The sequence below is a fragment of the Podarcis tiliguerta genome (genome assembly GCF_965153285.1).
Source record: "Podarcis tiliguerta genome assembly, chromosome: 10".
Taxonomy (NCBI): Eukaryota; Metazoa; Chordata; class Lepidosauria; order Squamata; family Lacertidae; genus Podarcis; species Podarcis tiliguerta.
Genome location: NC_139543.1, coordinates 6,387,432 through 6,413,910, shown reverse-complemented (window position 1 = coordinate 6,413,910; position 26,479 = coordinate 6,387,432). Strand labels below are relative to the sequence as shown.

General features: G+C 43.3%; 1 protein-coding gene across 4 annotated transcripts in view; it reads left to right on the top strand.

The window, feature by feature from the left end:
• The window catches only part of RELN (reelin), a 306,441-nt gene that overhangs the window by 217,037 nt on the left and 62,925 nt on the right, over positions 1-26,479 (top strand). For all 4 annotated transcript variants that reach the window (XM_083399200.1, XM_083399199.1, XM_083399202.1 and 1 more), the window contains 11 exons: positions 6,789-7,024; positions 10,745-10,902; positions 11,759-11,966; positions 16,504-16,580; positions 21,267-21,425; positions 22,216-22,404; positions 22,502-22,775; positions 23,695-23,835; positions 23,943-24,120; positions 24,272-24,356; positions 25,055-25,237. In XM_083399200.1, the coding sequence (XP_083255326.1) occupies positions 6,789-7,024; positions 10,745-10,902; positions 11,759-11,966; positions 16,504-16,580; positions 21,267-21,425; positions 22,216-22,404; positions 22,502-22,775; positions 23,695-23,835; positions 23,943-24,120; positions 24,272-24,356; positions 25,055-25,237 (1,888 nt within the window). The remainder of the gene's footprint in view (positions 1-6,788; positions 7,025-10,744; positions 10,903-11,758; positions 11,967-16,503; positions 16,581-21,266; positions 21,426-22,215; positions 22,405-22,501; positions 22,776-23,694; positions 23,836-23,942; positions 24,121-24,271; positions 24,357-25,054; positions 25,238-26,479) is intronic.

Here is a 26,479-nt window from a genome sequence, read left to right as displayed (position 1 = left end):
CGCTTACTAGCGGGAAGGTAAACGGCGTTTCCGTGTGCTGCGCTGGCTCGCCAGATGCAGCTTGTCACGCTGGCCACGTGACCCGGAAGTGTCTCCGGACAGCGCTGGCCCCCGGCCTCTAGAGTGAGATGAGCGCACAACCCTAGAGTCTGGCAAGACTGGCCCGTACGGGCAGGGGTACCTTTACCTTTACTTTAAGGTCAGCTCTTGCAAAGTGTGATGAAAAGACAGTCAAATCATAGTCTAAAAAAATGGTGGACTAGTTCAAGATTTGATTGGAATGAAATCTGAAGGGAAATTAGGGGACTATCAACTCTTGAGTAGGAACAGGAACAGGCTGGGGCGGGGGGGGGGGGAGGGAGCCGGCTAGTGCCAGGTTTGTCTGCCATGATGTCAGGCAGTCGGGTATATTGAATTTTTCAACTTTCAAATTCCAAAAAGTTGTAATGTGACTTGGGAATTCAAATGATATTCTGGTTTAATTAATATAATATAATTTAGTTTTGCTTGCTAAGTAGAATGTGTGTAAAATTGCATAGAAATTATACTCTATAGTAATTTTATTTTATTTTTATTTTTTACTTAGATTTACTTGATATTTTCAGAAGGTAAAATTAAAATTCTTTGTTTTTCCAAAAGAAGTTTATGTGCTTCGTCATCTAACCGCCCTGAGATCTGCGGATGAAGGGCGGTCTACAAATTAAGTAAATAAATAAAAACATAGACTTACCAAGCTAAATATTGTCCAGTCACAAAAATAATAGCAGGTTTGAATTCATCACACCAATAAAAGCTCCATATTCTAAAAACTTCACTGTAGAAATTTGCAAAAATTTAGTTTCACCCCCTAAAATGACACACCCTAACTCTGCCTCCAGGTTGTGAAAGTACCCCATGGCGTGACTATTTCCTAGCCAGGTGGTGGGACTTGTCCCCTCTTCTATAGTAAACATGTTGATTGTCCCTCTTACATGATCTTCAAGATTTACTGTCACCAGAGCAGCGAGTATTGCAGTCAGGGGAAATGGCAGTCACATCATTCGTGTAATGTCAGAACTAACTGTTAGACGAAAAAGAAAGTTTATGTGCTTTGACAAGCTGCTGTGCCTGAACCCTAATCAAAATTTTATTGAGTTTATAATGAAATCCCATTGTGAATTCTAGGGATCGACTGCGATAGAATTTTAATGAACTAGCCACAAATACATGATCCTTACATAATTGGTGGATACAGGCGCTGAATAATTTACAAACAGAATTATTAAAGACATCACATGTTTACAGGCAGCTTTTCAAATATAATTCCCACCATTCTACAAATAGGGAAGTTGGCAAGGAGCCTGGGGATTTGTAGAATAATCTCATTCCGCTTTGACATTACAGTGACGAAATGCCACGCAACCTGAGAACTGCTTTGTCTCCGTGTTCACTGTGGGTTTTTTGTGACACTCTCTTCAAAGCACTTCCACTTTGGGGTTACCTACGTGTATCATTTGCTTTTCCAAAGTGGCGTACAGCACTGCAAACTTCACAATGCCACTAATCCTGCTTTGGAATCAAAGTCAGGAGAGGTCTCTTCAAACTTTGCAAAGACAGTGACCCTGAGGGGAAATTCTCAGCCTCCATCTCTTTCTGTTCTACTCTCTGCCTGAGAGTTCCTGTCTCCACAAGCGCTCAGTGCAAGGAAGAACAGAAATTTGTATGGATGGTAATAAAGCAGGGACGCGGGTGGCGCTGTGGGTAAAAGCCTCAGCGCCTAGGGCTTGCCGATCGAAAGGTCGGCAGTTCGAATCCCCGCGGCGGGGTGCGCTCCCGTTGTTCGGTCCCAGCGCCTGCCAACCTAGCAGTTCGAAAGCATGAAGTGCAAGTAGATAAATAGGGACCGCTTACTAGCGGGAAGGTAAACAGCGTTTCCGTGTGCGGCTCTGGCTCGCCAGATGCAGCTTGTCACACGTGACCCAGACGTGTCTCCGGACAGCGCTGGCCCCTGGCCTCTTGAGTGAGATGGGCGCACAACCCTAGAGTCTGTCAAGACTGGCCCGTACGGGCAGGGGTACCTTTACCTTTACCTTTAATAAAGCAGGGGCTCCTCCAAACAACCTGGCGTTCATTCTGATTTGCTTGCACAAAGCTTACGCAGAGGTTATGCAATATCCACCCTCGGTTGAGCATTTGTTTTATTTGTTTGCAGGCTGGTTACATGACCATGAGCATCAATCCTGATTTGCTTTCAGGATATTTATACGTCTTCCTGTTAATCATTCATCCCATAATTTTCAGTGCATTTCCTTCTCAATTTCCTAACCTCATGCTAGGCTAAGATAGTACTTTAAACTCTTTCAATTGTGTGAACCTAGATTTCCAGCCTGTGCCTGACAAATCCTCCAAAAAATAGTCTTTAGGGTTTACCCCTATAGTTGCTGGGGGCAGGGAACCTCAACAAGTATTAACATTCAGTAGTATTTTCGTAATAGATAAAAATCTTTACAGAGCAAGTTTGCTTGAATTCTTGGGAGGAGGAAGCAAGCAAACTTGCATGCAGGTCCAAACTCTGGCTGTGAGCAGGTCGAAGTGGGCCATCAGGCCCTCTGTAAAAACCGTTATAGATCATGGCTATAGCATGGCTCACGGATCATGGCAGCTGCTCTAGCTCCAAACCTTTGCCTGGCTTGAATGGGACAGGGTCTGCTTGTTGGCATGTTCAAGTCATTTTCACATATCTCTTCATCCAATTGCCACCGCCACCCCATGCGCAATGACTGAGAAGGGTATATAACATTATCAGGCCCTCACTTGCTGTAAGAGATTTGTGGAAGGAAAAAGTAGGGAGAAGCTTGGCTGTTCTGTTCTCCTCCACTTTGGAACTGCTACCTCATTCTCTGCAGCATAGAAATAACATCCAAGTGGAGGAGAGGAGGAGAAAAACAGCCCAGCTTTTGGAGGCAGGTTTGTGTTGTGAGAGAGATTTGGGGTGAAAGATGCTGGAAAATTATCTTATCCCTTTCTCTCTCTTCTGCAGAGCTGCAGGTTTCCCTAAGCAGTTTCTAAGCTGGGCAGAGATGCCTGAGTTGTATCTACTCTCACCCACCTTTGAACATGTGTTCCCCACCAAAACAACTTAGGCTAAAATGAACCACATATACTATGCTTTATCAAGCAGCAATGGACTCAAAACATCAGAAGTCACAGAAATACGAGGCTTTAAACATGTGGCCATTCGGTCGGCACACAGATTGAAAAAGAAGATTCCTAAAACAGTACTCAAGAAAAAAGAATTAGTTTTATCTCAGGAACAAAACATGCACTCTTTGTGTTAATGGGTTGTGCGAGTCTTCCAGCTGGGAAGATTCACCACATGGAGTTTGGGGAGCTGGAAACCAGTGATAACCCCCTGCTCTTAAACTTTCTTTCTTCCAGATTAAGAAAATAGTGGACTAACCTAACAGAAAGCAAAGACTGCAAAGTGCTTCTAAGTCCCTCCAAGGAGAATGCGGTCATAACTGGGGGGCTTTCTGAAGCTGCTTGCAGTGTGACTACCAAGTTCGCTTAGGGCAAAGAGCTCTTAAAAGTGGTCACAACCTGTTCAATACAGCCAGTGTGGCGTAGTGGTTAAGAGTGGTATACTTGTAATCTGGTGAACCGGGTTCGCTTCCCCGCTCCTCCACCTGCAGCTGCTGGGTGACCTTGGGCCAGTCACACTTCTCTGAGGTCTCTCAGCCCCACTCACCTCACAGAGTGTTTGCTGTGGGGGAGGAAGGGAAAGGAGAATGTTAGCCGCTTTGAGACTCCTTCAGGTAGTGATTAAAGTGGGATATCAAATCCAAACTCTTCTTCTTCAATATAGTCTATGGTAGCCCTAGTAATGAGTAGGGACGCAGGTGGCGCTGTAGGTAAAACCTCAGCGCCTAGGACTTGCTGATCGCATGGTCGGCGGTTCGAATCCCTGCAGCGGGGTGCGCTCCCGTCGTTTGGTCCCAGCACCTGCCAACCTAGCAGTTCGAAAGCACCCCCGGGTGCAAGTAGATAAATAGGGACCGCTTCCCAGCGGGAAGGTAAACGGCGTTCCGTGTGCTGCGCTGGCTCGCCAGATGCAGCTTGTCACGCTGGCCACATGACCCAGAAGTGTCTGCGGACAGCGCTGGCTCCCGGCCTATAGAGTGAGATGAGCGCACAACCCTAGAGTCTGTCAAGACTGGCCCGTACGGGCAGCGGTACCTTTACCTTTTAACCCTAGTAATGAGCTTGCTGATCAGTACGTTTCCTTGGGGTCCCCAGACAGAAAAGAGGTTTCACTAGATAAGTGGGTAAAGTGATGGGAGCAGTGGCACTTCCCTGGCCTCCTGGCAGCTGGCTCTTTACTGCTTACCAGGAAGCAGAGGGGGAGACATCAGGGAGTTTGCTTTGCAGCAGACAGATCAGCAGGAACACCAGATTGGCCCAGCTGGTGGATTTCCGCTACACCTACCTCCCCGCATAGTGACTCAGCTGTTCAGAGATGAGGTGAGCGCCGCCACCCCACCAGCTGCCACTGGGTTTCACTTGGCATTCGCTGAGTTTTAACCTGAGTCTGGGCAGGCAGCACATAACATGGCATGCCATGACTCCTGTCCCTTGTTTTGGATTAGCGCAACTGGAAACTGTTCTGCTGTAGACTCTTGTTTTTGCTCTCAGAGGCTTAATAGGATTCTGAATTCAGCAAACAGCTTCTGATATATGTAAGTCAGATTAGCTTTTTGGTATGACTTATATTTTAAGCCAGGAGTGGCAACCATTTTGTCCCCTGCACAGGTTGAGGAATTTGCATAGGTGCAGCAGGTAATAATGTTCTGCATAGCAGAGAAAGCTTCATTTGCATTTGTACCTTCCCCCCTTCATTTGACAAGTTGCTCACACATTAGCATAGCATTTCTATAAGGTTAATAGCTAGCTAAATCAAGCTACAGGTATTACCTTAAGTACTGAGGGTTAACTAATATGCATTGTTCTTCTTTCAGTTGATTTGATGTCTCTTGTTTAACTTTATCAAAAGCATGACTTGGTCTTTTTCCAAACCATTTGCTTACACAAATAATCAAGAGAAGGTTAAAAGCTGAAATTCTGAGAAGTAAATGCATAATTGTATCTGAAGTTTTGGAAGGGCAGAATTTGGTGAAGCACAGTTTCGACACTTCAAATGGGTCAGAGAGTTCATAGGTGATACACAAACTGCATCTACCTAAATATATTCCCTTCCCTCTTCCTCAGAACATAGGCACCATAACATTTATGCTATTTTTTAAAGGGCTACAGTTCTGTACTACCTGGGCCACCTCCTATATTTTGCAGGAGGTATTTATACCACAAATTTAGGTATGCACAATTAAAATGTATTCAGCTGCTCTGGCACAACAAATACCCTTTTTTTAAAAAAAGGACTTTTGCCACCAGGAAAGCGACAGGGAAATGCACCAATAAGTGTGGGATAAATTGTTGAGTGATAGGCAGACATATAACTTCCACGCAAGTAAATCAGAATGAAGTCAATAAAAAGCAAACACTGTATGACCGTGTAAGTTGTGTGCAAGCAAAGGACAATGGATGCTCAATGAATGGGTTGTCCGGACAAGACTCTGAACACTGTAAGACTTACTTCTGAGTAAACATTCATAGGGCTGTACTGTACATTTTTGACACTTTGTTTAAGCTGGAATGTTATGGCACTTTCAGTAAATGCTTTCCGATTGGGACAGTGTCCTACAATCCCCTGGAGATAAATACAGTGCTTCAGAATTAGTATAGAAACCACACAATACCCAATTACAGTGGTTTTCAACCAGTGTGCTATGGCACCCTGGGGTGCCTTGAATGGTGGTCCGGGGTGCTGTGGGCAACACTGGCCTCTGTCCCTCTTTCCTTCCCTCCCTCCTCTGACGCCCTCTTGCGTCTCTGCCTCCCAAAGGCTTGCACAGCTGTTTATTGCAGCAGGCAAATGATGCCTCTGGGAGGCACCTCTCTTTGGGGTGGGGGCAGCTCAGAGACCAGGAACAAGAGCAGGGGCTGCCTGAAGGACTCCCAAGGAGAGGGTAGAGGAGAGGAGGCTGAGGGAGCACTCCACAAGGGAGGGTGCTCGAAAAAAGGTGAGAGCCTGCCACCTACAGGTGACTTAACTGGGCTCCTGAGCCCCATGGGGGCGACGCAAAAAGAATGTAGTTGGTTATGGGAGCCGTGGACTCAGAAAGGTTGAAAACCTCTTCAGAAACTAACAACATCCCCCTCCAGTTATCTGGAAGTTCTCTGACAGGCAGATTCATAAATGTATTTTTTTTTAAATGATATTTTTTATTTTAACAATTAATAGACAGACAGTACAAACAAATACAAAAAAGAAAATAAAAACAACACTTACAGACAATATAGAATACAGTATACAAAAAAAATAAAAGAAAAAGTTAAAAACAATCATTGTGACTTTGCATTATTTAACATTAACCTGGGTCTGCGACTTCCCCAGTCCTTCCCACTCTGTATTATAGGTCTTATATTCTGACAGTAAATTCTTCCCCTCTGTCATATCTTTAGTTCAAGTTAATCTTGGTATCTTAACATAATTACATTTCCATATGTCTAAAAACATTAGTCTTTCTTAATCATTAAATATTTTCTTAATCATTAAATATTATTAAATAAATGTAAATGAAGACATGAATAGTTAAGAAAAATAAAACACAGAGCACTACATCTGACATTTGCACTCCCTTCTGATTTTCCACCGTTTCTTTTTCTGATTTTTATTTTTATTTATTTTGCAGCTGAACATAGGTTGCACAGATCAGTTCAGTAGTTCTGCTCCAGTGCTCCTTCAGTATTCCCATGATGCTGGCCTGTACTGGTCATTAGTAAAGGAAGGCTGTTACCCAGCATCGCCAGGGGTCAAAGGATGTGAAGGAAGCTCCCGAGAATTGACTGAGCCAACCGCATATTACACAGGGGACTTTGAAGACTGGACCAGGATTACCATTGTCATTCCCAGATCTCTTGCCTCCAGGTACTGGTTGCGATGAACTTCTGGCGCATGGCGGTTTGTTTTTTGTTTGTTTGTTTCTATTTTAGGCTGCAAGAATCTGGCAGCTACCTCAGTTTTCAGGCTATTGTTGAAGAAACCCCAGAAAAGTAGTTTCTTTATAAAATTAGAACAAAACAAAGCACAGCATTTTATTTTTTTAGAAAAATATCTTTTAGACATGCAAGCTGCAGTAAAATGAAAAGAGCATGTTTCTGACAAATAACATTTTCTTCCTTAGTATTCCCTCTTTCTTTGGGATTATCAATTAGGTCTGGAAGGCTGGCTGGAGAGCGATAAGCCCTCTGAATAAAATAAGCCATATCAATAGGATTAATTTCATAAACAGTTACTCCTGGGTAAAGAAGCAGCAGAAGGGCATTTGAGCTACTGTGTAATGTGCCGTGTCATTGGCTGATGATGATGAGTGTTAGGAAGACTCCTCTGTGCAGAGCGAGCAAAACTCCGGTTCAGAATATCCAAAACATTCTCCCAGCTGCAAACAGAAACAGAAGGACTAGCAATACCAAGTGCCTACCCAGTACAGAGTAGATCATCCAGTGTGATTTCTTTGGCTCCTACCTCTGTTGTGCGTGAAGTACTGCTGTGTGCACCATTTGCAGTCAGACAGCTGCAAGCAAAATCCAAATGTAAACTTTCTCCTCATTCTTAACAGCCTGACATCTGAAATATTTGGGGCCTCATGTCAGCACAACGCCACAGCCGGTTGTTTATTTATTTAGGGTGGCGTTCAGCTCAGTTTTACTCAGAGTATACCCATTGAAATTAATGAACAGGACTAACTTAGAGCTATTTCTTTCAGTTGGTCTGCTGTGAGTAACACTTAGCTGAGTGCCACCCTAAATAAAAACCTAACCAGTTGTGGTGTTGAATACCACTTTTCACTCTACGAAACAGCTTTTGATATAGGTGAATTAGTATGAATATGGCTTAGAAACAGTAAAAATTTCAGTTTAAACAAACACCCCCAGCGAGCAAGGTCACAGATGATGAAAGTTGTAGTCCAACAACATAGGGGAATTCATACTTGGGAATAGCTGGGAAACTATGGCTTGCTGAAAGAAACCATGGTTTCTAATCCTGGATTATCAACAAACCAGTTTGGTTTGTTTTCCCCCAGGTCAGACATAGAAATAAACTTTGGTTAGTACAGGCCAGGAACAGAACCACAAGCAGGGAGTTTGCCTGTATAAAACGGGGAACAATGCTTTCAGTCTCCCCTGTGTGGCCATGTAAGTTGAGAAGAAGGGTGTGGGGAGCATTTAACATTTCAGCTGAAATAGTCCTTTGCGTGGCAACCTATGAGCTCTATCTATTTCAAAGGAACAGATACTAGGGTTGTTAATGCATCTGGAAGGGAAACATGTACAGTGGTACCCCGCAAGACGAATGCCTCGTAAGACGAGAATCTCACAAGGCGAAAGAGTTTTTCGTTTTCTGAGGTTCTTCGCAAGACGGATTTCCCTAAGGGCTTGCTTCGCTAGACGAAATGGCCCTGCCTCTCATGTCATGGCGACGGTCACTGCACGCACGCATGCTCGCTTCCCCACTCCTCCGGCTCCCTCCCACCTTCCGGCTGACGGTTGGTGCCTCGCGCCGCTGCCCACCCCCCTCGTGCGCTCCCCTCAGACAGCCGTTGCCGCCAGCGCCTCTCTCTCCCTGGAGTCGCGCTCCTGAGCCCCGCCGCCCTCCAGCACGGTGGCCACAACGCGCGGGTGAGTCTGAGGTACCGGCTCCGGCAGCTGTCCTGCTTATCCCCGCCCCTCCCCGCCGTTGTCAGTGTTTAAATGCATTGGTGCTTCGCAAGACGAAAAAACTCGTACAACGAAAAAACTCGCGGAACGAATTAATTTCGTCTTGCGAGGCACCACTGTAGTTGCAAGGGATTTTAAATGGCAATGAGGACAGGAGCTGTATAGAAAACTGTATTAGCTCCAGAATCCCAAGCTACTGTATCCATTCTAGATTCAGATGCTATTAGTCATTGCTTTTACTCTCTGGAAGTATGGCAATATTGTAGTATTTTGACAGGTAGGAACGGATTCCTTAGGTTCTAGGAAACAGCACCTTCCAAAACAGTCTCAGTGACTTTTCCACAATTGAGATGGGCAAATCACAGCCTAAATGCCTTGTTCAAAGAAAAAGTGTGTGACATAGGTTTATCTTGGGACTGAAGCACGTATACACATGGACACATACCTTGCGCATGCTCATTTCATGAGTTTTCCTGCCCCTCTCTTCTCTTTTGCTAGCAGTAGTGGCCAAGATATTTTGTTGTAATGTGTGTGTGAGTTTTCAGGCTGGCTCCTTCTGTCACTGCCTTAACAAATATTTACAGCGCATGGCATGCTGTGTAGCAGGGGGAGCTGGTGTCTTCATGGTGAGAATGTATCAAATAATCAGTGTGTGCTGCAGTTTAAGTATTTTCCCCTTAATTAACCAACAAACAGAAGTGCCAAGTCACACAAAGCCGACACTAACGAGTTTGCTTTGCCCAACACAAATAGCACCAAATCAGTAGCGGCAGTCTGTTTAGCATTATGTTCTGCAAAATAATCAGGAATAGAAAACGAAATCGAAGCAACATCCCCCAACCCAAAAAGAGTGCGGATCGGCATAATTAAATTCATCCCGTTGCCATTACAGATGGGGTTCTGTTACCTCTCTCAATGTGTCAACTGTAACTGTTGTATGTTGACAGATTTACATCCCAGTGCTAAATATATTCCCTTGTAAGTAAGTTCCATTAATAACAATGGAATTTGCTTCCAAGTTTTAATACATTATGGAATTATTTATTATGCTTTTCTCATGAGTCCAAGCCACTCAGAGAAATATGCATAGATTTTGCAGTTGGTTTTCCCAGCCACATACTGGCCAAGACCATATATTTAACTTCAGGGATTATACTGCACCTTGCACCACTGACCAGTCTCTGGGCTCGTCCAGTTTCATGGCACACAGGCCCAATTTAGATTATTGACTCTTAGGAGAAGCTTTGCGCAGAGTAGTGAATACAGAATTGAACTCGCCTGCCTGTACTACTGCTGCACATCCATATACTGATAAAATGTTTGTATAGGCCCAGCATACATATGGTCAATAACATGGGCTATTGGCAGGACAAATCAGTTGTGCAATTTGGACTACTGGTGTTAGACTTGCATATGGCTTAAATACATAAAATCTAATATCTACATGAGTTCAGACTAGGCCTGGAGGCAAAGCAGTCATGCCCAGTGACAGGGTGGGTGGGCACATAGACCCAGTACCACTCTACCTGGTGGGAAGATTATCTGAATCAGACAAAAACAAACTGCAGCTTCACCTAGTTTCATGAATGGCTGCATTTAGACTTGCCGCACTAATGTAGTTCAATTGGATCGCCATCATTTTAACGATTTACAAGAAGTTTTGTTTAATATTAGTTATATAAGCATATAGCTATGTACAAATAAATATTATGTACATCTACATTGTGTGCAAGGCATTGCAGACCATTGCCTCATGGTAAATATGTAATAGCAGTAGCAGTGCATGCACATCTTTTTGAAGACTAAATTTATTCCTGTTATCACAGAGTTCTTCTTACTATGTGGTATCTACTTTGAGAGCTTGCGTAATATAGTGTATCTTTCTGGTATTCCATCTAGTTTTCTGCTTTCAATATTTCTATCCATACAGTAAAACCAGATTCCGCTGGATCCAAGAGAGCAGTTCACAAAAGAGTGTACCCCCTTTTGGCTTAGATGGGGTATACATATCAGAGCCTTGTTCCAACTATTGCAATGGGCACGGGGATTGTATCTCTGGAGTCTGCTTTTGTGACTTGGGTTATACAGGTAAGACATTAGTTTATATAGAATTGCTGTGGATATCAATACATAACATTCCATTCATTCATTTGACTGTGTTTATATATGGGGAGGGAAGAGGGACCTAAACATTATATTTCGTAACTGTTGGCAGTGTGTGGAGCCTGAAACCATTTTTTCATGCACACAGCAGCTATATCTATGTGCATGTAGACATCTGGGAGAATCAGCATTGAGACTGACTGGTTGTTTGGCAAGGAGAGGGAACAGAAATCCAGCCTCCTGCTCTTGTTGCCAAACAGCCAATCAGCTCGCTAGCACAGTTTTTACAACACACATGCAGGCTCCATAGCTGGATGAGGGACGGAATTGTGTGCCCAGCTCTACCTGTTTCCATCACCAGCTAGGGCTATATTCACATATATTCAGCTTGCTAGACCGTAGCATCCTGTGGTTCTTCTTACAAGCTTCTGTGAAAAATTATGTTTGCAGTGCTTTGCTTTTCTGCTTTTCTTTTCCTAAAGAAAAAAGTACCCAGAAAAAATGCTGGGCTTCTCTTCTGAGTCCTCAACAACAAACAAATAAAGGTGAAAAGATTCTTGAACAATAGCATCGCCTGCTCCACCTTGCAACACACTTCAATGCCAGTGTTCATTTTGGATGTCTTCCACTTTGAGGGGGAGAATTGGTGTCAGAGAGAAACTTAAGGAGCAGGAGAGTGGGGTTTTTACAAAAATGACTAAATGTTATCACCCCTGAGCTTTCTGCAGAAGAAACTAATACATGTGATTCATGTAATGCTGCTTGCCAGTTTATTGACCTTTGCCACCCAGCACTGTTTCAACAAAGAATCTCCCCTATTTTCTTTCTTCCCCATCTGAAGCCTCACATGGAACCTGTGTATCTAATGTACCTAACCACAGTGAGATGTTCGACAGGTTTGAGAGGAAGCTGAGCCCTCTCTGGTACAAGATAACTGGAGGGCAAGTTGGGAATGGCTGTGGAATACTCAGTGATGGAAAATCTCTTTACTTCAATGGACCTGGCAAAAGGGAAGCAAGAACCGTCCCTCTGGACACCACAAGCATCAGGTCAGTTGTGTATTCTGCTTCTAAAACCTGTGGGCAGCACTGATCTTACTTTGCCATTGATTTTGCAGAACAACGAACAAGTTTCAAGTACTTCTCAAACAAACAAGGATTTTGAAGGACTGCTTTTTATGTAGAGTTACTGTAATTTGAGGGATATAAAGTTACTCAGGCTCAAAAATAGCTTTTGTACTACATGGTGAAGCAACGGCATTTAGCTGGCCTGTCAGCAGCAGGAGGGAGAGTTGGAAGGGCATGGTGACAGGGAGGTCAGCACTGTGCAAACGCACCAGCAGGATCACTATATGAACTCTACCCGTGCATTTGCATAGAACTGACCTCCCCACTGGCTTGTCCCTCCCTGAAAGCAATAGTGACCATGTGCCTGGAGGCTAGGTAAAGACTGCTGCCACACCTTGCCAAAGTGAAATAACTTGTTAAAATTCAGAACAAAAACTCTGGCTATATTTAGAACAGTTATATTTCATTCAATGTGCATTTTGAAGACAAAAGTGCTTTGTTTTCAAACATACAGCGAAATCACGCTCAGCTTGCTTAATTCCAGTCTGTTTTAAATGCCAGTTCTATCAGGGCTACATTATATTGTGTGTGGACGATTCTCAGACTTTAGCAAGCCTCTTCATGTTCATGTGTGCTGCAATGGAGCAGCCACCAAGAAGACCTTGTTCTGTGCCCTTGTTTGCATCAGTGCACAAATGTCACTTGAGGAATCTCTTGACGGTGGTGCATGGAACAGTTGGAAATAGGAGGAAACCAGAGTACAGATTCCAGAGTGTTGGTGCACTGTACTCCTCATGGTTCAATTGATTCTGTAATGACCACAGAAACAGAGAAGACAGCTTTATTTAGAAATAAGACTACATTTGCAACATACCCTATTGAAAAGCCAATTAATTTTGGTACAAAGGATGTTGTACTTCAACTGCTGTTGACTGCCTGGCCAATTTCTGTATCATCAACTTTTTGTGTCCATTCCCAGCCTTAACCCCTGCAGAACCAGGTCTTTCTATAAAAAATAATAAAAGCAAGCTACTCTTCCCCTTAATAGTGACCTATTAATGACACCTCTCTATGACAATATGCAGGTGCCAAAATCCTATACAACTGTTAGTGGTACAGTTTCACAGACCTCCATTCCAACATGAAATTTCCAGCATGAATAGGTTCCTGGGGTACTGATGGTTGTATTAGTCTTCCTAAACAGGCTGTGCATTGTGTCCCACTCATAATGCTGTGATGCTTCTTGCATAACACTAGTTCTGACTGCCAGTGACTGCCAGTCCACACTGACTGCCGGAGGCTCTCTGGGGTTTCAGACCATTCCAGCCCTATCTGAAGAAACTCTTTCCAGGTCTGTCCTCGGTCACCTCATTACCTTTCTTGAATGGCTGAGAATTTTGCCTGTAGCATTTCTGTCTTGTGGGCTGCCAATAGGCTGTCCAGATGAAATTTTATTCTATTCTTAATGGCTATCGCTTATGATTTTGTTCTCTGTCTGATCAGTCACTGCAACCACATATGGGAGCTACCTGACAGCTGCAGAGGCTAGATAAGCATTGCAAGAGGGGTGGGTTTTTTGTTCCCCAGCAGATGACATCTGGCTTGTTAGCCGTAACCACCTAAGCTTTCATCTGTGCTGCAGATTCTGCAGCTAATGGCCACAGAAGAGTCTCTCTTATTTTGTTTGGAGACTCAAATCACCACAGATAGACTAGTCTTGTCAAAAAGTATTTTCTGTTTCTAAATCTCTATATTCCTGAAGTTTTAAAAGACTTTATTTGAAAAAGAAAGCAGTGCAATAAATCCTGAGAGGGCAGCTGAGGGGCTACAGAGGGGCGGTTGATGAGTCAGAGGAGCTCACCTACAGTTGGACACCCTCTGGCTGAGGCAGCGCCAAGTTCCAACATCATCCCTCTGCCACAGCCAGGGCTCCAGTGGTGGTGGGGACTGGAAAGGGATATGCTGGAGTCCCAGGCCCTCTTGTTTCTCCAACATATTCCCCCAAGTGGCTGAAAACCTGACCTAGCTCCCTCCCTCCTGCCACACATAGCTGTAAATGCAGCAGAAAGAACAATGGAACAAGTTGCCTCCCTCCATTTTCTTCCCTGGCGGATGCAAGAAGGTGGGCTTAGGCACTGGTTGATTCAGTGCCAAAGAACATATCTGTACCTCTCCACCCGGACCTCCCTTGGCTTGCTTTGTAAAAGGTAAAGGGACCCCTGACCATTAGGTCCAGTCACGGACGACTCTGGGGTTGCGGCGCTCATCTCGCTTTACTGGCCAAGGGAGCCGGCATACAGCTTCCGGGTCATGTGGCCAGCATGACTAAGCCGCTTCTGGTGAACCAGAGCAGCGCACGGAAACGCTGTTTACCTTCCCACCTAAGTGGTACCTATTTATCTACTTGCACTTGACATGCTTTCAAACAGCTAGGTTGGCAGGAGCAGGGACTGAGCAACGGGAGCTCACCCCGACGCGGGGATTCGAACCGCCGACCTTCCTATCGGCAAGTCCTAGGCTTTGTGGTTTAACCCACAGTGCCACCCACGTCAAATATGCTTTGTAAGCATATTTAAATCAAAATTTGTAGCTAGACATCATTTCACTCCATAAGGGCAAAATGCAGACATATTATTCATTGTTGGTAGTTAAGTTTTTACGAAGTCTAATGGATAGTCCCTGAGGAAATTACAATTAAAACAAAATATATAACATTTGATGCAATCTCAAGTGAAACTTTGCCCTTTGAGACAGCTCACCACAATCTCCATGTTTATACCCACGTTTGTGTTATTTTCCATTTCTACTTGATTACAACAAAACAAATTAAAGTGATGATATAAGATGACTGAACAAACCCCCCCCCCCCAGCAAAACAACCTGGTGTGATATTTTAATTAATATGAAATGTTAATTAAAAGGTTGGCAGAGGTTTGCACAATTATGAAAAACAAGTAAGTGGCACAAAACAGTCATTTAAAAATTAAGGGAACAAAGGGAAATGGATTTCTTTGGTACCTGATCCCATTTGCATCAGGCAGAATGGGAAACAGGTTGGCATGAGGACTGACCTCCCTGGAGAACACATGGCAAAAATCACTGGGTCCAAGAAAAGACCATCACCTATTTTTGTATTACAGGCATCCCCCCACTTAGGCATGGGTTACGCTCCGGGCCCTCTCATGCATAACTGAAATCACATAAAGTGGGGAGCACCCTCTAAGCACTCTTTAAAGGCCCTCTCTGCTGCTCTTTTTCCAACCTGTACCAAAAATCCTGTATCCAAAAATATCCACCGCTAGAATTGAAGCTCTGAGGCTGGCAGGAGGCTGGAGAATGCGGGGGGAAGTGGCGCTGCTGTGCTACCTGGCACATCAGCTGTTAGGCGGGGAGGCTGAGCAGTGTGGACAAACTCCGCTATGCCTCTGGTCTCTTTGGGGCTTCCTCTGGCCTCACTGATGTCCTCTTCGGGCTCGGGGTGGGGGGCGTGGGGAATCTCCTTGCAAGCCACAAGGCCTCTCTAGCTCTCTCCCACCATTGCCGGGTTTGGGTTGAATTATATATTTATTTCCTGGCACCATATGTGAGTGGGCGCTATGCAATGTGCTCTAAACGCCTCTCTGGAGTAGGCATTTAATTCAGACAAGTCCTATTAAGTTCAGTGGATCTTCCTTATTCCCAGGTGTGTAAAGGATTGCAGCCTCACTATAGGATATGTTTGAAAACCGTGCAATGTTTTAGGACATAAATCTTTGAAGCCTAGCCCACTCTCCTGCGTCAGCTGCTTCTCTCCTCCGTCCCCCAACTCTGCCAATTCCCTAGCTACGTGAAGAGGTGAGACAGGGAATGGACTCCTGTCACTAAGTAATTCTAATGAGTGGGGCAGAAGTCCCAGAGGAGTAAAGGGCATCAGACCAGTGGCGTAGCGTGGGTTGTCAGCACCTGGGGCAAGGCAAGTAATTTGCGCCCCCTAACCCGTGGATTTTAGTAGGGCCAGAGAGCTGCGAGTGCGAGCGCGCCCCCCCCCAGATGTTGCGCCCGGTGCGGCCGGCCCCCCCTGCACCCCCCACGCTACGCCACTGCATCAGACTGCTGTTTAGTGGCAACACCTAAAAGGTGTCCTTTCCCATAAAGCCTGTGGCACCCCAGGCTAGTAAAAATTTGAAGCAATTTTAAGTAGGAAGAGCTAAACAGAGGTCTATGCAAACTACGATTTAAAGAGAAATCACGTGCTAGGAAAATGTGTCTGATAATACTATCCTCGGGGCCAGTGGTTCCCAATTAGCTGAGTGCTGCGGACCCCTGTTTTTCAAAAGCCAATCCATGGGACCCCTACTTTTGAAAATATGGTATCTCTATGGTAGTTTTTGTTATGTGAACGGTGCCACAGACCCCCCCTGGGTGGGTTATGCGGATATTCTGGGGTCCGCAGACCACCAATTGGGAACCCCTGCTTTAACTATGCTGTGTGTGTGGTTTTTTCTCCCCTAAAAGAAATGTTCAACGTTTTTGTTAACAGACTAGTTCAGTTTTATGTACAAATTGGAAGCAAAACCATCGGCACAGGCTGCAACAAACCCAGAGCCAGAAATGAAGGTAAACTCGATTTTTATTTAGTTGTAAGTTTTCACATATTTAAAACTGTCTTGTTGATATTGTGTCTTAATTTTTGTGAAAGACATATGGAAACCCATTATTTTGTCACTAATTTTACCCTCGCAAAATGCCCATCAGTTTGATTTTTGGGGGCAGATTCACATTTCACACCTGAGTGTGATCCCTATCAATGAAGCTTGGCCACTAAGGGATACAGTCAATAAAACACTAGGGAAGGGGTTAATCCTACTTCCTGCCCCTAGTAACCACTGCTGTTGAATCCTAATACTGTTTCCTTTCTGTCCTCTATGTCATGCAAGCTGATAGGCCTCCTGATGTTGGTGCACATTGTGTACACTGCAATGAGGAAGCTTTGGGCCATGCACAAAGGGACCCATGTGATCTGGAATCTTGTGCAATTGAGATTCCAGATCATGTGAGTGCCATTGCACATACAGTTGTATGTGAAAGTCTTCCTTGCTGCGGATGCTTGTTTTGAGAATCTGGTCTAAGATGCACACACAGTGCATGTGTGGATCTTGCTTGCAGTACCAGTCACCACACAGGAGCAGAGTAAGGTCCAAATCTTTTTACTGTTGTAGAAGGAATAGGCTCAGCAAAACAGTTCCGGACAAAGTTACACCAGTAACTCACAATTTATGTGCATTTGACTTTATGCGATTGGCAAAATAATTTAAAGCAAAAGGGGGCGGGCATTCTGGGAAAAAAGACTTTGGTAACCCCACCCGCCATTGAACCCAATGTGTTCTGACAATGCAATTTTTTGCTTTACACTTTGATCCCAGAACTTAAGCCCCACATAAGCTGAAGGTCACACAGAAAAATAAGATCCAGCTTGTAGGCTTTTCAGATACAAGCAACTCTCCACTTACACAGGGATTACATTCTGGACCCCTGCGCACGTAAGCGAAATGCACTTATGTAGGGAGCCCATTGCAGTCCATGCATCTTCCTGCCCAACAGCTGTTCAGCAGTGTAGCCTGGCAGCAATGAGAGCTCCCGTGTGCCATTTTGGAACCCTTGGAGTCTTTTTTCCTAGACTTTTGGCTCACTGACATCCTCTTCGGGCTCTGGGAAGGGTCTCCTCACAAGCCACATAGGAATTTCCAGCTGTCTCCCACCATTTCAGGTTAGAATTGGTTTATTCATTTATTTCCCGGCACCATGCATAGACACGGTTGCGCCCAAGTGGGGAGATGCCTGAACAGATATATACAGATACAAAGAATTGCCGTTGCTCTAAGTAACTTCAGATAATCAAAGCTGAACAGCTACTGAACTGGCTGCCATGCGTTAATCACAGATATAGTTGGAGAATTGGGCCATTACCACAGCAACTGGCTGAGTTGACCTTGCACCTGTGATCAACTCACCCATGGGGTGATTTCTGCTCATCAAGGAAATTAACCTCTTCCTACGTCCAGCTACTGCAACAGCTTAGGCTATATTTTGCTAGCATTGGGCTGTGGCAAACCAGGGTGTATGATGGGGCAGACCGGCTTCTGGGCCGGACCCTACTCATACATGGATCCAACGTGTGTGAGCATTTTGACAAAGTAGGCATATAGATGAATGTGCATTTATTTCCCAGCTATACGAGTCCCAAACTCTATGGTCTTTCAATTAATGGAGTTATTCTTGAGTCACCTCATAAAAACTGAAGTTGGGGGAAGTATTATTTACACTAACATTTATATTTAATTTTTAATCTGCTCAATTTTTGCTGTGGTCGAGCTCTTTCTTTTTGTGCCTATGCAGTTGAAACAAATAATACCGAATTCTGAGCAGCCAAAACACACAGCACGGCCTCATGTGAAACAATCTGAGCACAAATATTGCTTTCACCAGAGAGAATTGTTATCTGCATGGCAGCTTTCCTGCTGTTGGTCATACTCTGAGGCCAAATGTAAGTAAGGAATAGCACAACAGCATAGAATCATAGAATCATAGCGTTGGAAGAGACCACAAGGGCCATCGAGACCAACCCCCTGCCAAGCAGGAAACACCATCAGAGCACTCCTGACATATGGTTGTCAAGCCTCTGCTTAAAGACCTCCAAAGAAGGAGACTCCACCACACTCCCTGGCAGCAAATTCCACTGTCAAACAGCTCTTACTGTCAGGAAGTTCTTCCTAATGTTTAGGTGGAATCTTCTTTCTTGTAGTTTGGATCCATTGCTCCGTGTCCGCTTCTCTGGAGCAGCAGAAAACAACCTTTCTCCCTCCTCTATGTGACATCCTTTTATATATTTGAACATGGCTATCATATCACCCCTTAACCTCCTCTTCTCCAGGCTAAACATGCCCAGCTCCCTTAGCCGTTCCTCATAAGGCATCGTTTCCAGGCCTTTGACCTGGAAACGAGCATAGTAAGAGCCTGCTGGATCAGGCCAATGGTCCATATGATTCAGCATCCTGTTCTCACAGTGTCCAACCAGATGCTTGCGGGAACCCAGCAAGCAGGATTTGAGGACATGAGAACTCTCCTCTCCTATGGTTTCCAGCAGCTGGTGTTCAGAAGCATGGCTGCCTCCAGCTGTGGTTGCAGAGTCATCATGGCTAGCAGACATTGATAGCCCTCTGCTCCATTTTCATAGTCCATTTTCTCCTCACTTGCAAGAAAATCCACTATACAGTGGCCTTGACCACATGAGACAAGACCATGGTATTGTGAGTTTCTTTGCCAGCTGCTGCCGTTGAGAAAGAAATTCACTTTGATTGGAAGAAGTTCAAAGACTACTTACAGAAATATCATAAGATTAATGAATGTTAGAGGACATTAGATTGAATGTTATAAGGTTATTAGTTAAAAACTTTAAAAACTAAGAGACCCAACATTTTAAGATATAAGAATTGAACAAGCTAAATTAGGATATTTAAATTAAGATAAAAATTTAATCAAGACAGAGGGAAGGGATTTGCTGTTTGATGGTATGACCTGGAATACAGGGAAGGGAGGCTTGGGGAAGTCGGAGAAACAAGTTAATGCAAGGAATAGTATGAAGATAAAACTGTTTTTATTCTTGTCGTTTTTATTCCTTTTCTTTTTTCTTTTTTGCAATTGTGTATTTTCTTCTGTTCTGTTTGTTGTTTATTGTACGCCTTTTTTATTTTTTCTTATGTTAAACTTAATAAAAAATATTTATAAAAAAAAGAGAAAGAAATTCACTTTATAGCCTCACAAAATGGCTAGGAAGTTGGGTGTTCACAGGGACGCCTGTCCTCGTCATAAAAACTGGGTGAGTTTTTAGTTCTGTTACAAAAAGCAGAGAAGTGTTCTATAATATCCTCTACCAGAGCCTGTTGACATCCTATGATTTTACAGTTTGAGGGCCACTGAATATTCCGTATTAATTTTGTAGAACTATAACATTAACTTTTCATGGTAAAGAGCTCCTATCTTTAGGGAGAAATAGGTCAAACATATCAGCATCATACAGAATGAAAATTAGAATGTTTTAAAAGCCACAATTTCTCTGTTGTCATGACAGAAAAAGTACTGCATTACTTGAAAAGTAATTGAAGCATTGATTCATGGCTGCTGCTGGGTTATTAATTCTGCTTGGTTTTTAATTCTCAAACCAAGTTATCACAACAGTACCCCTCTGGGTTTTTTATGGGTTTTGTGTATATGACCATACACTGATAAAAGACTAATTATGCATGAACTCAAAATTGCATGCATGGTAGATTACAAATTGCCTCTGTGTGATTTTGTGCTTAGTCCCAAAGGCTGGACTCCATTATGCTGCCAGCACCATGGGAACAATTCTTTAGAGACAAATGCAAAACTAACCCCATCTTCTTCTCCTATAACTCTTAAACCATAATGCCCAAAAGCCCCGACTCCCCATGTGATTCCGAGCTCACAGACATCTCTCAGCCTCAGTGTCATGCTGCCACTTCAAATGTAAATCTCTCTAAATCCTTCCGCAGAGTACTCATATCTGTGAAGTATAGATGCCTCGCTAGTGAGATGAAGGTATTAATTTGTGTTTATGGATTTAAAATCAAATTAGCATTATCAATAATAAATTATTGACTAGAAAACTTGCAGTGGGTATTTGTTTTAAAGAGCAATGGCAGCAGGCTTCCATTGGAGCATTGCTATTACACTTGTCCCAGTTCTGCAGCAATATGTTGGAGTGAGGGAATTAATCTTGCTGCTTTGTTGATGTGAAAACAAGGATACGGGATAAATGTAATTCAGTTCACAAAGAAAGGTGAACCTACCTAATTTGCACTGTCCAAAACAATATGCAAACCAAAACACAGCCGCACTTTGGAATTCACCATTCAGATTCAACAAAACACGTTTTATAATATGTAGTTTAATTTAATTGATTTTTTTTTGGTGGGACAAGAGGAGTTCAGAAAAGGTCCAAGTTCTGTGAAACAGGTTAATAGGAGCCAAATCTTTGTTTATGTTGCAATAGATGAAAAGCTTTTAAGTGTGCTGATTTATCAGAAAGCAAATAGTTTGTCCAAGCTCATAAGTTTTCATTTTAGAAGAGAGAATTTTTTCAAATCAAGCTTACCTTGAACTTGAACTTATGAAAGAGTTGCTTAAATTTTGTCTTCGGTGTCCGCTGGTGAAGATTGGCCTATGCTCCTAGGTTTTCTGCAGGGTTTTGACTAAATTACTGTATTCCATCTTAATGTACAGGGCTTGTAGTTCAATATTCAAATGACAATGGAATAAGCTGGTATCTGCTGCGAGAACTGGACTTCATGTCTTTCTTAGAACCGCAGATTGTATCCATAGAATTGCCTCGTGACGCCAAAACACCAGCCACCGCTTTCCGATGGTGGCAACCTCAACATGGTATGTGTTTAACACTATTATGAACCTTTACCATTCCAATTTAGTGTGTAAGTTTTAAGACCTAGTAATGGCTAGGGAAGATACAATTTTGTTTAATGAACATTAACATGTCTATTCTATAAACACTGGCCAAACAAACCCTTGGTGTGTTCAAATATTAGGGTACATATGTTTAAGGTCCATTGATTTTGTTCATTGTTTACTAATTCAAGTATGTTTAACGCTACAGTGAATTAATTGTACAATGAATCTCCACATGTGCCCTGGATTCCAATTTTTGATTATGAAATACTGTATTTTTTGCTCTATAAGACTCACTTTTTCCCTCCTAAAAAGTAAGGGGAAATGTGTGTGCATCTTATGGAGCGAATGCAGGCTGCACAGCTATCACAGGAGCCAGAACAGCAAGAGAGATTGCTGCTTTCACTGTGCAGTCATCCCTCTTGCTGTTCTGGCTTCTGAGATTCAGCATATTTCTTTTCTTGTTTTCCTCCTCCAAAAACTAGGTGCGTCTTGTGATCTGGTGCGTCTTATAGAGCGAAAAATACGGTATATTTTCCTACTGTCACCAACCTTTCTACTCCTGTTTTGCCTTCTTGGCCATCTCAACTCAGACAGACCAAGTTCTTAGTTGGGATGAAGATTTTTCACTAGACCTGTGTCATAGAATCGTAGCGTTGGAAGGACCTCCAAGAATCATCTGGTCCAACTGCCTCATAAATTAGTTGCGCCCCCCCCCCCGACATAAAGTGTGGGGAAATAATGACCAAATATTTCTATTTGTTTGTAGGGAAGCATTCAGCGCAGTGGGCTTTGGATGACATCCTTGTAGGAATGAATGACAGCTCTCAGACTGGTTTTCAAGATAAATTTGATGGTTCTGTCGATTTACAAGCTAACTGGTACAGGGTCCAAGGGGGTCAAGTAGATATTGATTGCCTCTCTATGGATACAGCTCTCATATTCAGTGAAAATACAGGTAAGGCTCACATTTAGCAAAATGCAAACACACTATAGCTTCTTTTAAAAAAAGTGAATTTTAAGTACAATGGTTTTCTTCCTTGCACTCTTTTTAGGAAAATCTCGTTATGCTGAGACTTGGGATTTCCATGTGTCTGATTCCACCTTCATGCAGTTTGAGCTGAACATGGGCTGTAGCAAGCCATTCAGCAATTCCCATAGTATTTACTTCCAGTATTCCATAAACAATGGGAGAGACTGGCATTTGGTGACTGAAGAGTGCGTTCCTCCCAGGATAGGATGTCAGCATTACACTGAGAGCTCAATTTACACTTCTGAAAGGTTTCAGAACTGGAAGCGAGTGACCATCTACCTCCCACCTGCAACGATGTAAGAATTACTCTCTTATTCAGGCTTCCTCCACCCCTTTACTGTTTTGCTGTGAAAGAAAGTGTAGAATTTAGCTCAATTTTTTCACATAACCGTAACAGAAACTGTGAATGATTGATTCCTAAGGATGCTTTTAACCACAAACCCTATTTTAATGCACAGGACTGTTTACAAAGAGGGCCACCCTAGAGCAAAGGACATTTTTCTCCATGCTTCAAGGTTAAAGTAACCATGCTTTGGCCAAATCAAATGGTCACATCTCACATCTTCCTCAGAGCTAAGCAAGTCATCATCCCATGACGAAAAGGGGAGAACTAGATGAGACGATAAACATAATTGTGGTGTTCCTCTTGCTTTAAAAGTTAAAAGGTTAGGTTGCCAGAATATGGGGCACCTCATATAAGCACAATTTGGGATAGTTAACTCTTGGTTTGGATTTTATTTTTTAAGGGTGTTAAAAAGATATGCATATGATTTGATAGAAATAAGTATGGTCCTGGCATAGGCTACCCTTTCAGACTTGAGGGACACATTCCCCTGGGGGGGGGAGGGGGGAGTGCGCAGGGGCACATATCTGTGGCAGCAGGTGGGGCCACAGGAAAAAGTGGCGCAAAAGCAAACATCAGTGGGACACCTCCCCCCCCCCTGCATACCGTCATTTGTGAATTCATTCTCCCTCTCTGCAGGTTTGGAGGGCCACATAAAAGAAATTAGAACTAAGATGCTGATAAATTTTCACGAGGAGCTTTTTTTATAGCTAATTGCTGCAAGTTGTGGAGAAATGCATTTAAGATTGGAAAACGAGAAACTTGGAGAAGTGAAATTGCCAGATTCCCCCCCCCCCGCCGCAATTTCCGATCCTCTTTCTCCAATAGCAGCGGAACCGCTCTGAATTACTATTTTTGTTTGTGATTCCCAGATCTCCCAGAACACGCTTCAGATGGATTCAACATAATTATGTTCCTGGTGGGGATATGTGGGCTATTGATAACGTCATCCTGGCCACTGGATGTCCTTGGTTGTGCTCAGGTCACGGGATCTGCGACGCTGGCCGCTGTGTGTAAGGAGACACATGTTTCATGCCCTTTTGCTTCTTGGTGATGTAAAGATTATGTCTCATTAGTCAGTGGATATTGTTCCCAACCACCCCCCACAATTTCTTTTCAGGTGTGACAGAGGTTTTGGAGGCCCTTACTGTGTCCCGGCTGCCCCGCTCCCTTCTGTTCTGAAAGATGACTTCAATGGCAACTTGCATCCTGACCTTTGGCCTGAAGTCTATGGAGCTGAGAGAGGGAACCTGAACGGCGACACCATCAAATCTGGAACAACTCTCATCTTTAAAGGGGTTAGAAGTTATTCTTGTTCAAAATGTTTTTATTGTTTTTGCAAGGCCTTCTTGAAACTGTTTAGCAAGATTAAATTATAGAAATCCTTGATCTGACCTGCTGAAAAAGGGAAAAAAATAATAACTTCTTCCTATCTGTTATTTGTTACAGGAAGGTCTGAGAATGCTTGTTTCGAGAGATTTAGATTGTACTAATACAATGTACATCCAGTTTTCATTCAAATTCTTAGCCAAAGGTAAGGTAATGATTTATTACTGTAAATAATATAATCCGTACTGACTTGAAAAACTGTGGGTAATCCGTAGACTATTGTCATTCTGGAGGGCAGAACCAAAGAGGCACTGATGATCAAAATAACACAGGTCAGCATATTTTGCTACAGGATGGTTGACCAAGTAATGACTACAACTCCATATTCTAGGAGCCCCCCACCCCGGCCAAGAAACCTGCAGCCATAAGTGACAGTGAAAAAATGTCATTCTAAGACAGGCATAGGCAAACTCAACCGTCCAGATGTTTTGGGACTACAACTCCCATCATTCCTAGCTAACAGGACCAGTGGTCAGGGATGATGGGAACTGTAGTCTCAAAACATCTGGAGGGCCGAGTCTGGTATGCCTGTTCTAAGAGATTGGGAGTAACATTTTTGGCCGGTACTGCACGTTACCCTTCTCCTTCCTCTCTTGATCTTTGACCCTCCCTTAAAGAGCCTTGGATTAGTAGCTCATATTGTTTTATTGCTCATACTGTGGGCTGTTTGTTTCTTTGTTTGTTTTGCAAATTGGCAAGGCTAGGGTTTCTTTGTAAATCTACTTGTACTGTGTTTTAATTTGAAGCCTCATTCATTGTTCTGTAACCGTAGTATGATGCCCATCAGCTCATTCTCACAGTGACGTTTACATTGTCGTTACGATTTCCTCCCTCTTGTTCTAGGTACCCCAGAAAGGTCTCATTCTGTCCTGCTTCAGTATTCCATCAATGGGGGCATCACTTGGCACCTGATAGATGAGTTTTATTTTACTCAAACAACGGACGTTCTCTTCATTAACATCCCACTTCCATATGCAGCACGAACCAATGCGACACGGTTCAGGCTCTGGCAGCCTTATAACAATGGTAATGAGAAATAATACAAAATCGTATATAATTGTGTATATTTTTACTTCATTTCAAATGGTGTGATTATACAAGGCTTCTGCTCTGTTATATTTAGTTATATATTGCCTGGAATCCTGCAGCATGTTATAAAATTAAATTTCAACCTCTGTATTTTGAAGGTTTCCCTGGGAACTGTTTTAAGGGTGGAGTAAAAATGCATGTAATGAATAAATAAATGAGCAAAACATTCCTATCTTGTGCATATGAAAGACAATCCAGGAAGTGGGCAAATATGAGTGGCAGGAGGCAACAAGGCAAAGGTTACACCTTTTCTCAGGAAACATGGGTTTCCTATGGCTAACCCAAAGCTGATTATAGGGATCCAGGGTCATCAGGAACCAATCAGAATGCGGCAGCTAGACTGGTGACTGGGAGCAGCCACCAAGACCATATAACACCAGTCTTGAAAGACCCACATTGGCTCCCAGTACGTTTCCGAGCACAATTCAAAGTGTTGGTGCTGACCTTTAAAGCCCTAAACGGCCTTGGTCCAGTATATCTGAAGGAGCATCTCCACCTCCATCGTTCTGCCCGGATACTGAGGTCCAGCTCCGAGGGCCTTCTGGCGGTTCCCTCACTGCGAGAGGCCAAGTTACAGGGAACCAGGCAGAGGGCCTTCTCGGTAGTGGCGCCCGCCCTGTGGAACGCCCTCCCATCAGATGTCAAAGCGATAAACAACTACCTGACATTCAGAAGACATCTGAAGGCAGCCCTGTTCAGGGAAGTTTTTAATATGTGACATTTTAGTGTGTTTTTCATCTTTGTTGGAAGCCACCCAGAGTGGCTGGGGAAACGCAGCCAGATGGGTGGGGTACAAATAATAAATTATTATTATTATAATCACAGTCCTCGGTGAAGGAGTTGCTTAGGAAACGTCATTGAGACTGTGGCTAGCAAAGAGTTATGACTTTGATGTGCCTGAGCTAATGTACCCAACAGAGAGAGATAAGTTAAAGATTTTTCCTCAGGCCAGGCTACAATTACCCATACGTACCATGTTTGTTACTAGGAAGACTATGGCGCATGGTAACATCATAATACATTTTTGGAAAAAACAGGTTAACCATAGTGATGATGATGATGATGATGATGATGATAATAATAATAATAATAATAATAATAATAATAATAATAATAATAATTTATTTGTACACCGCCCACTCTGGGCGGCTTCCAACAAAAATGAAAAATACACTGAAA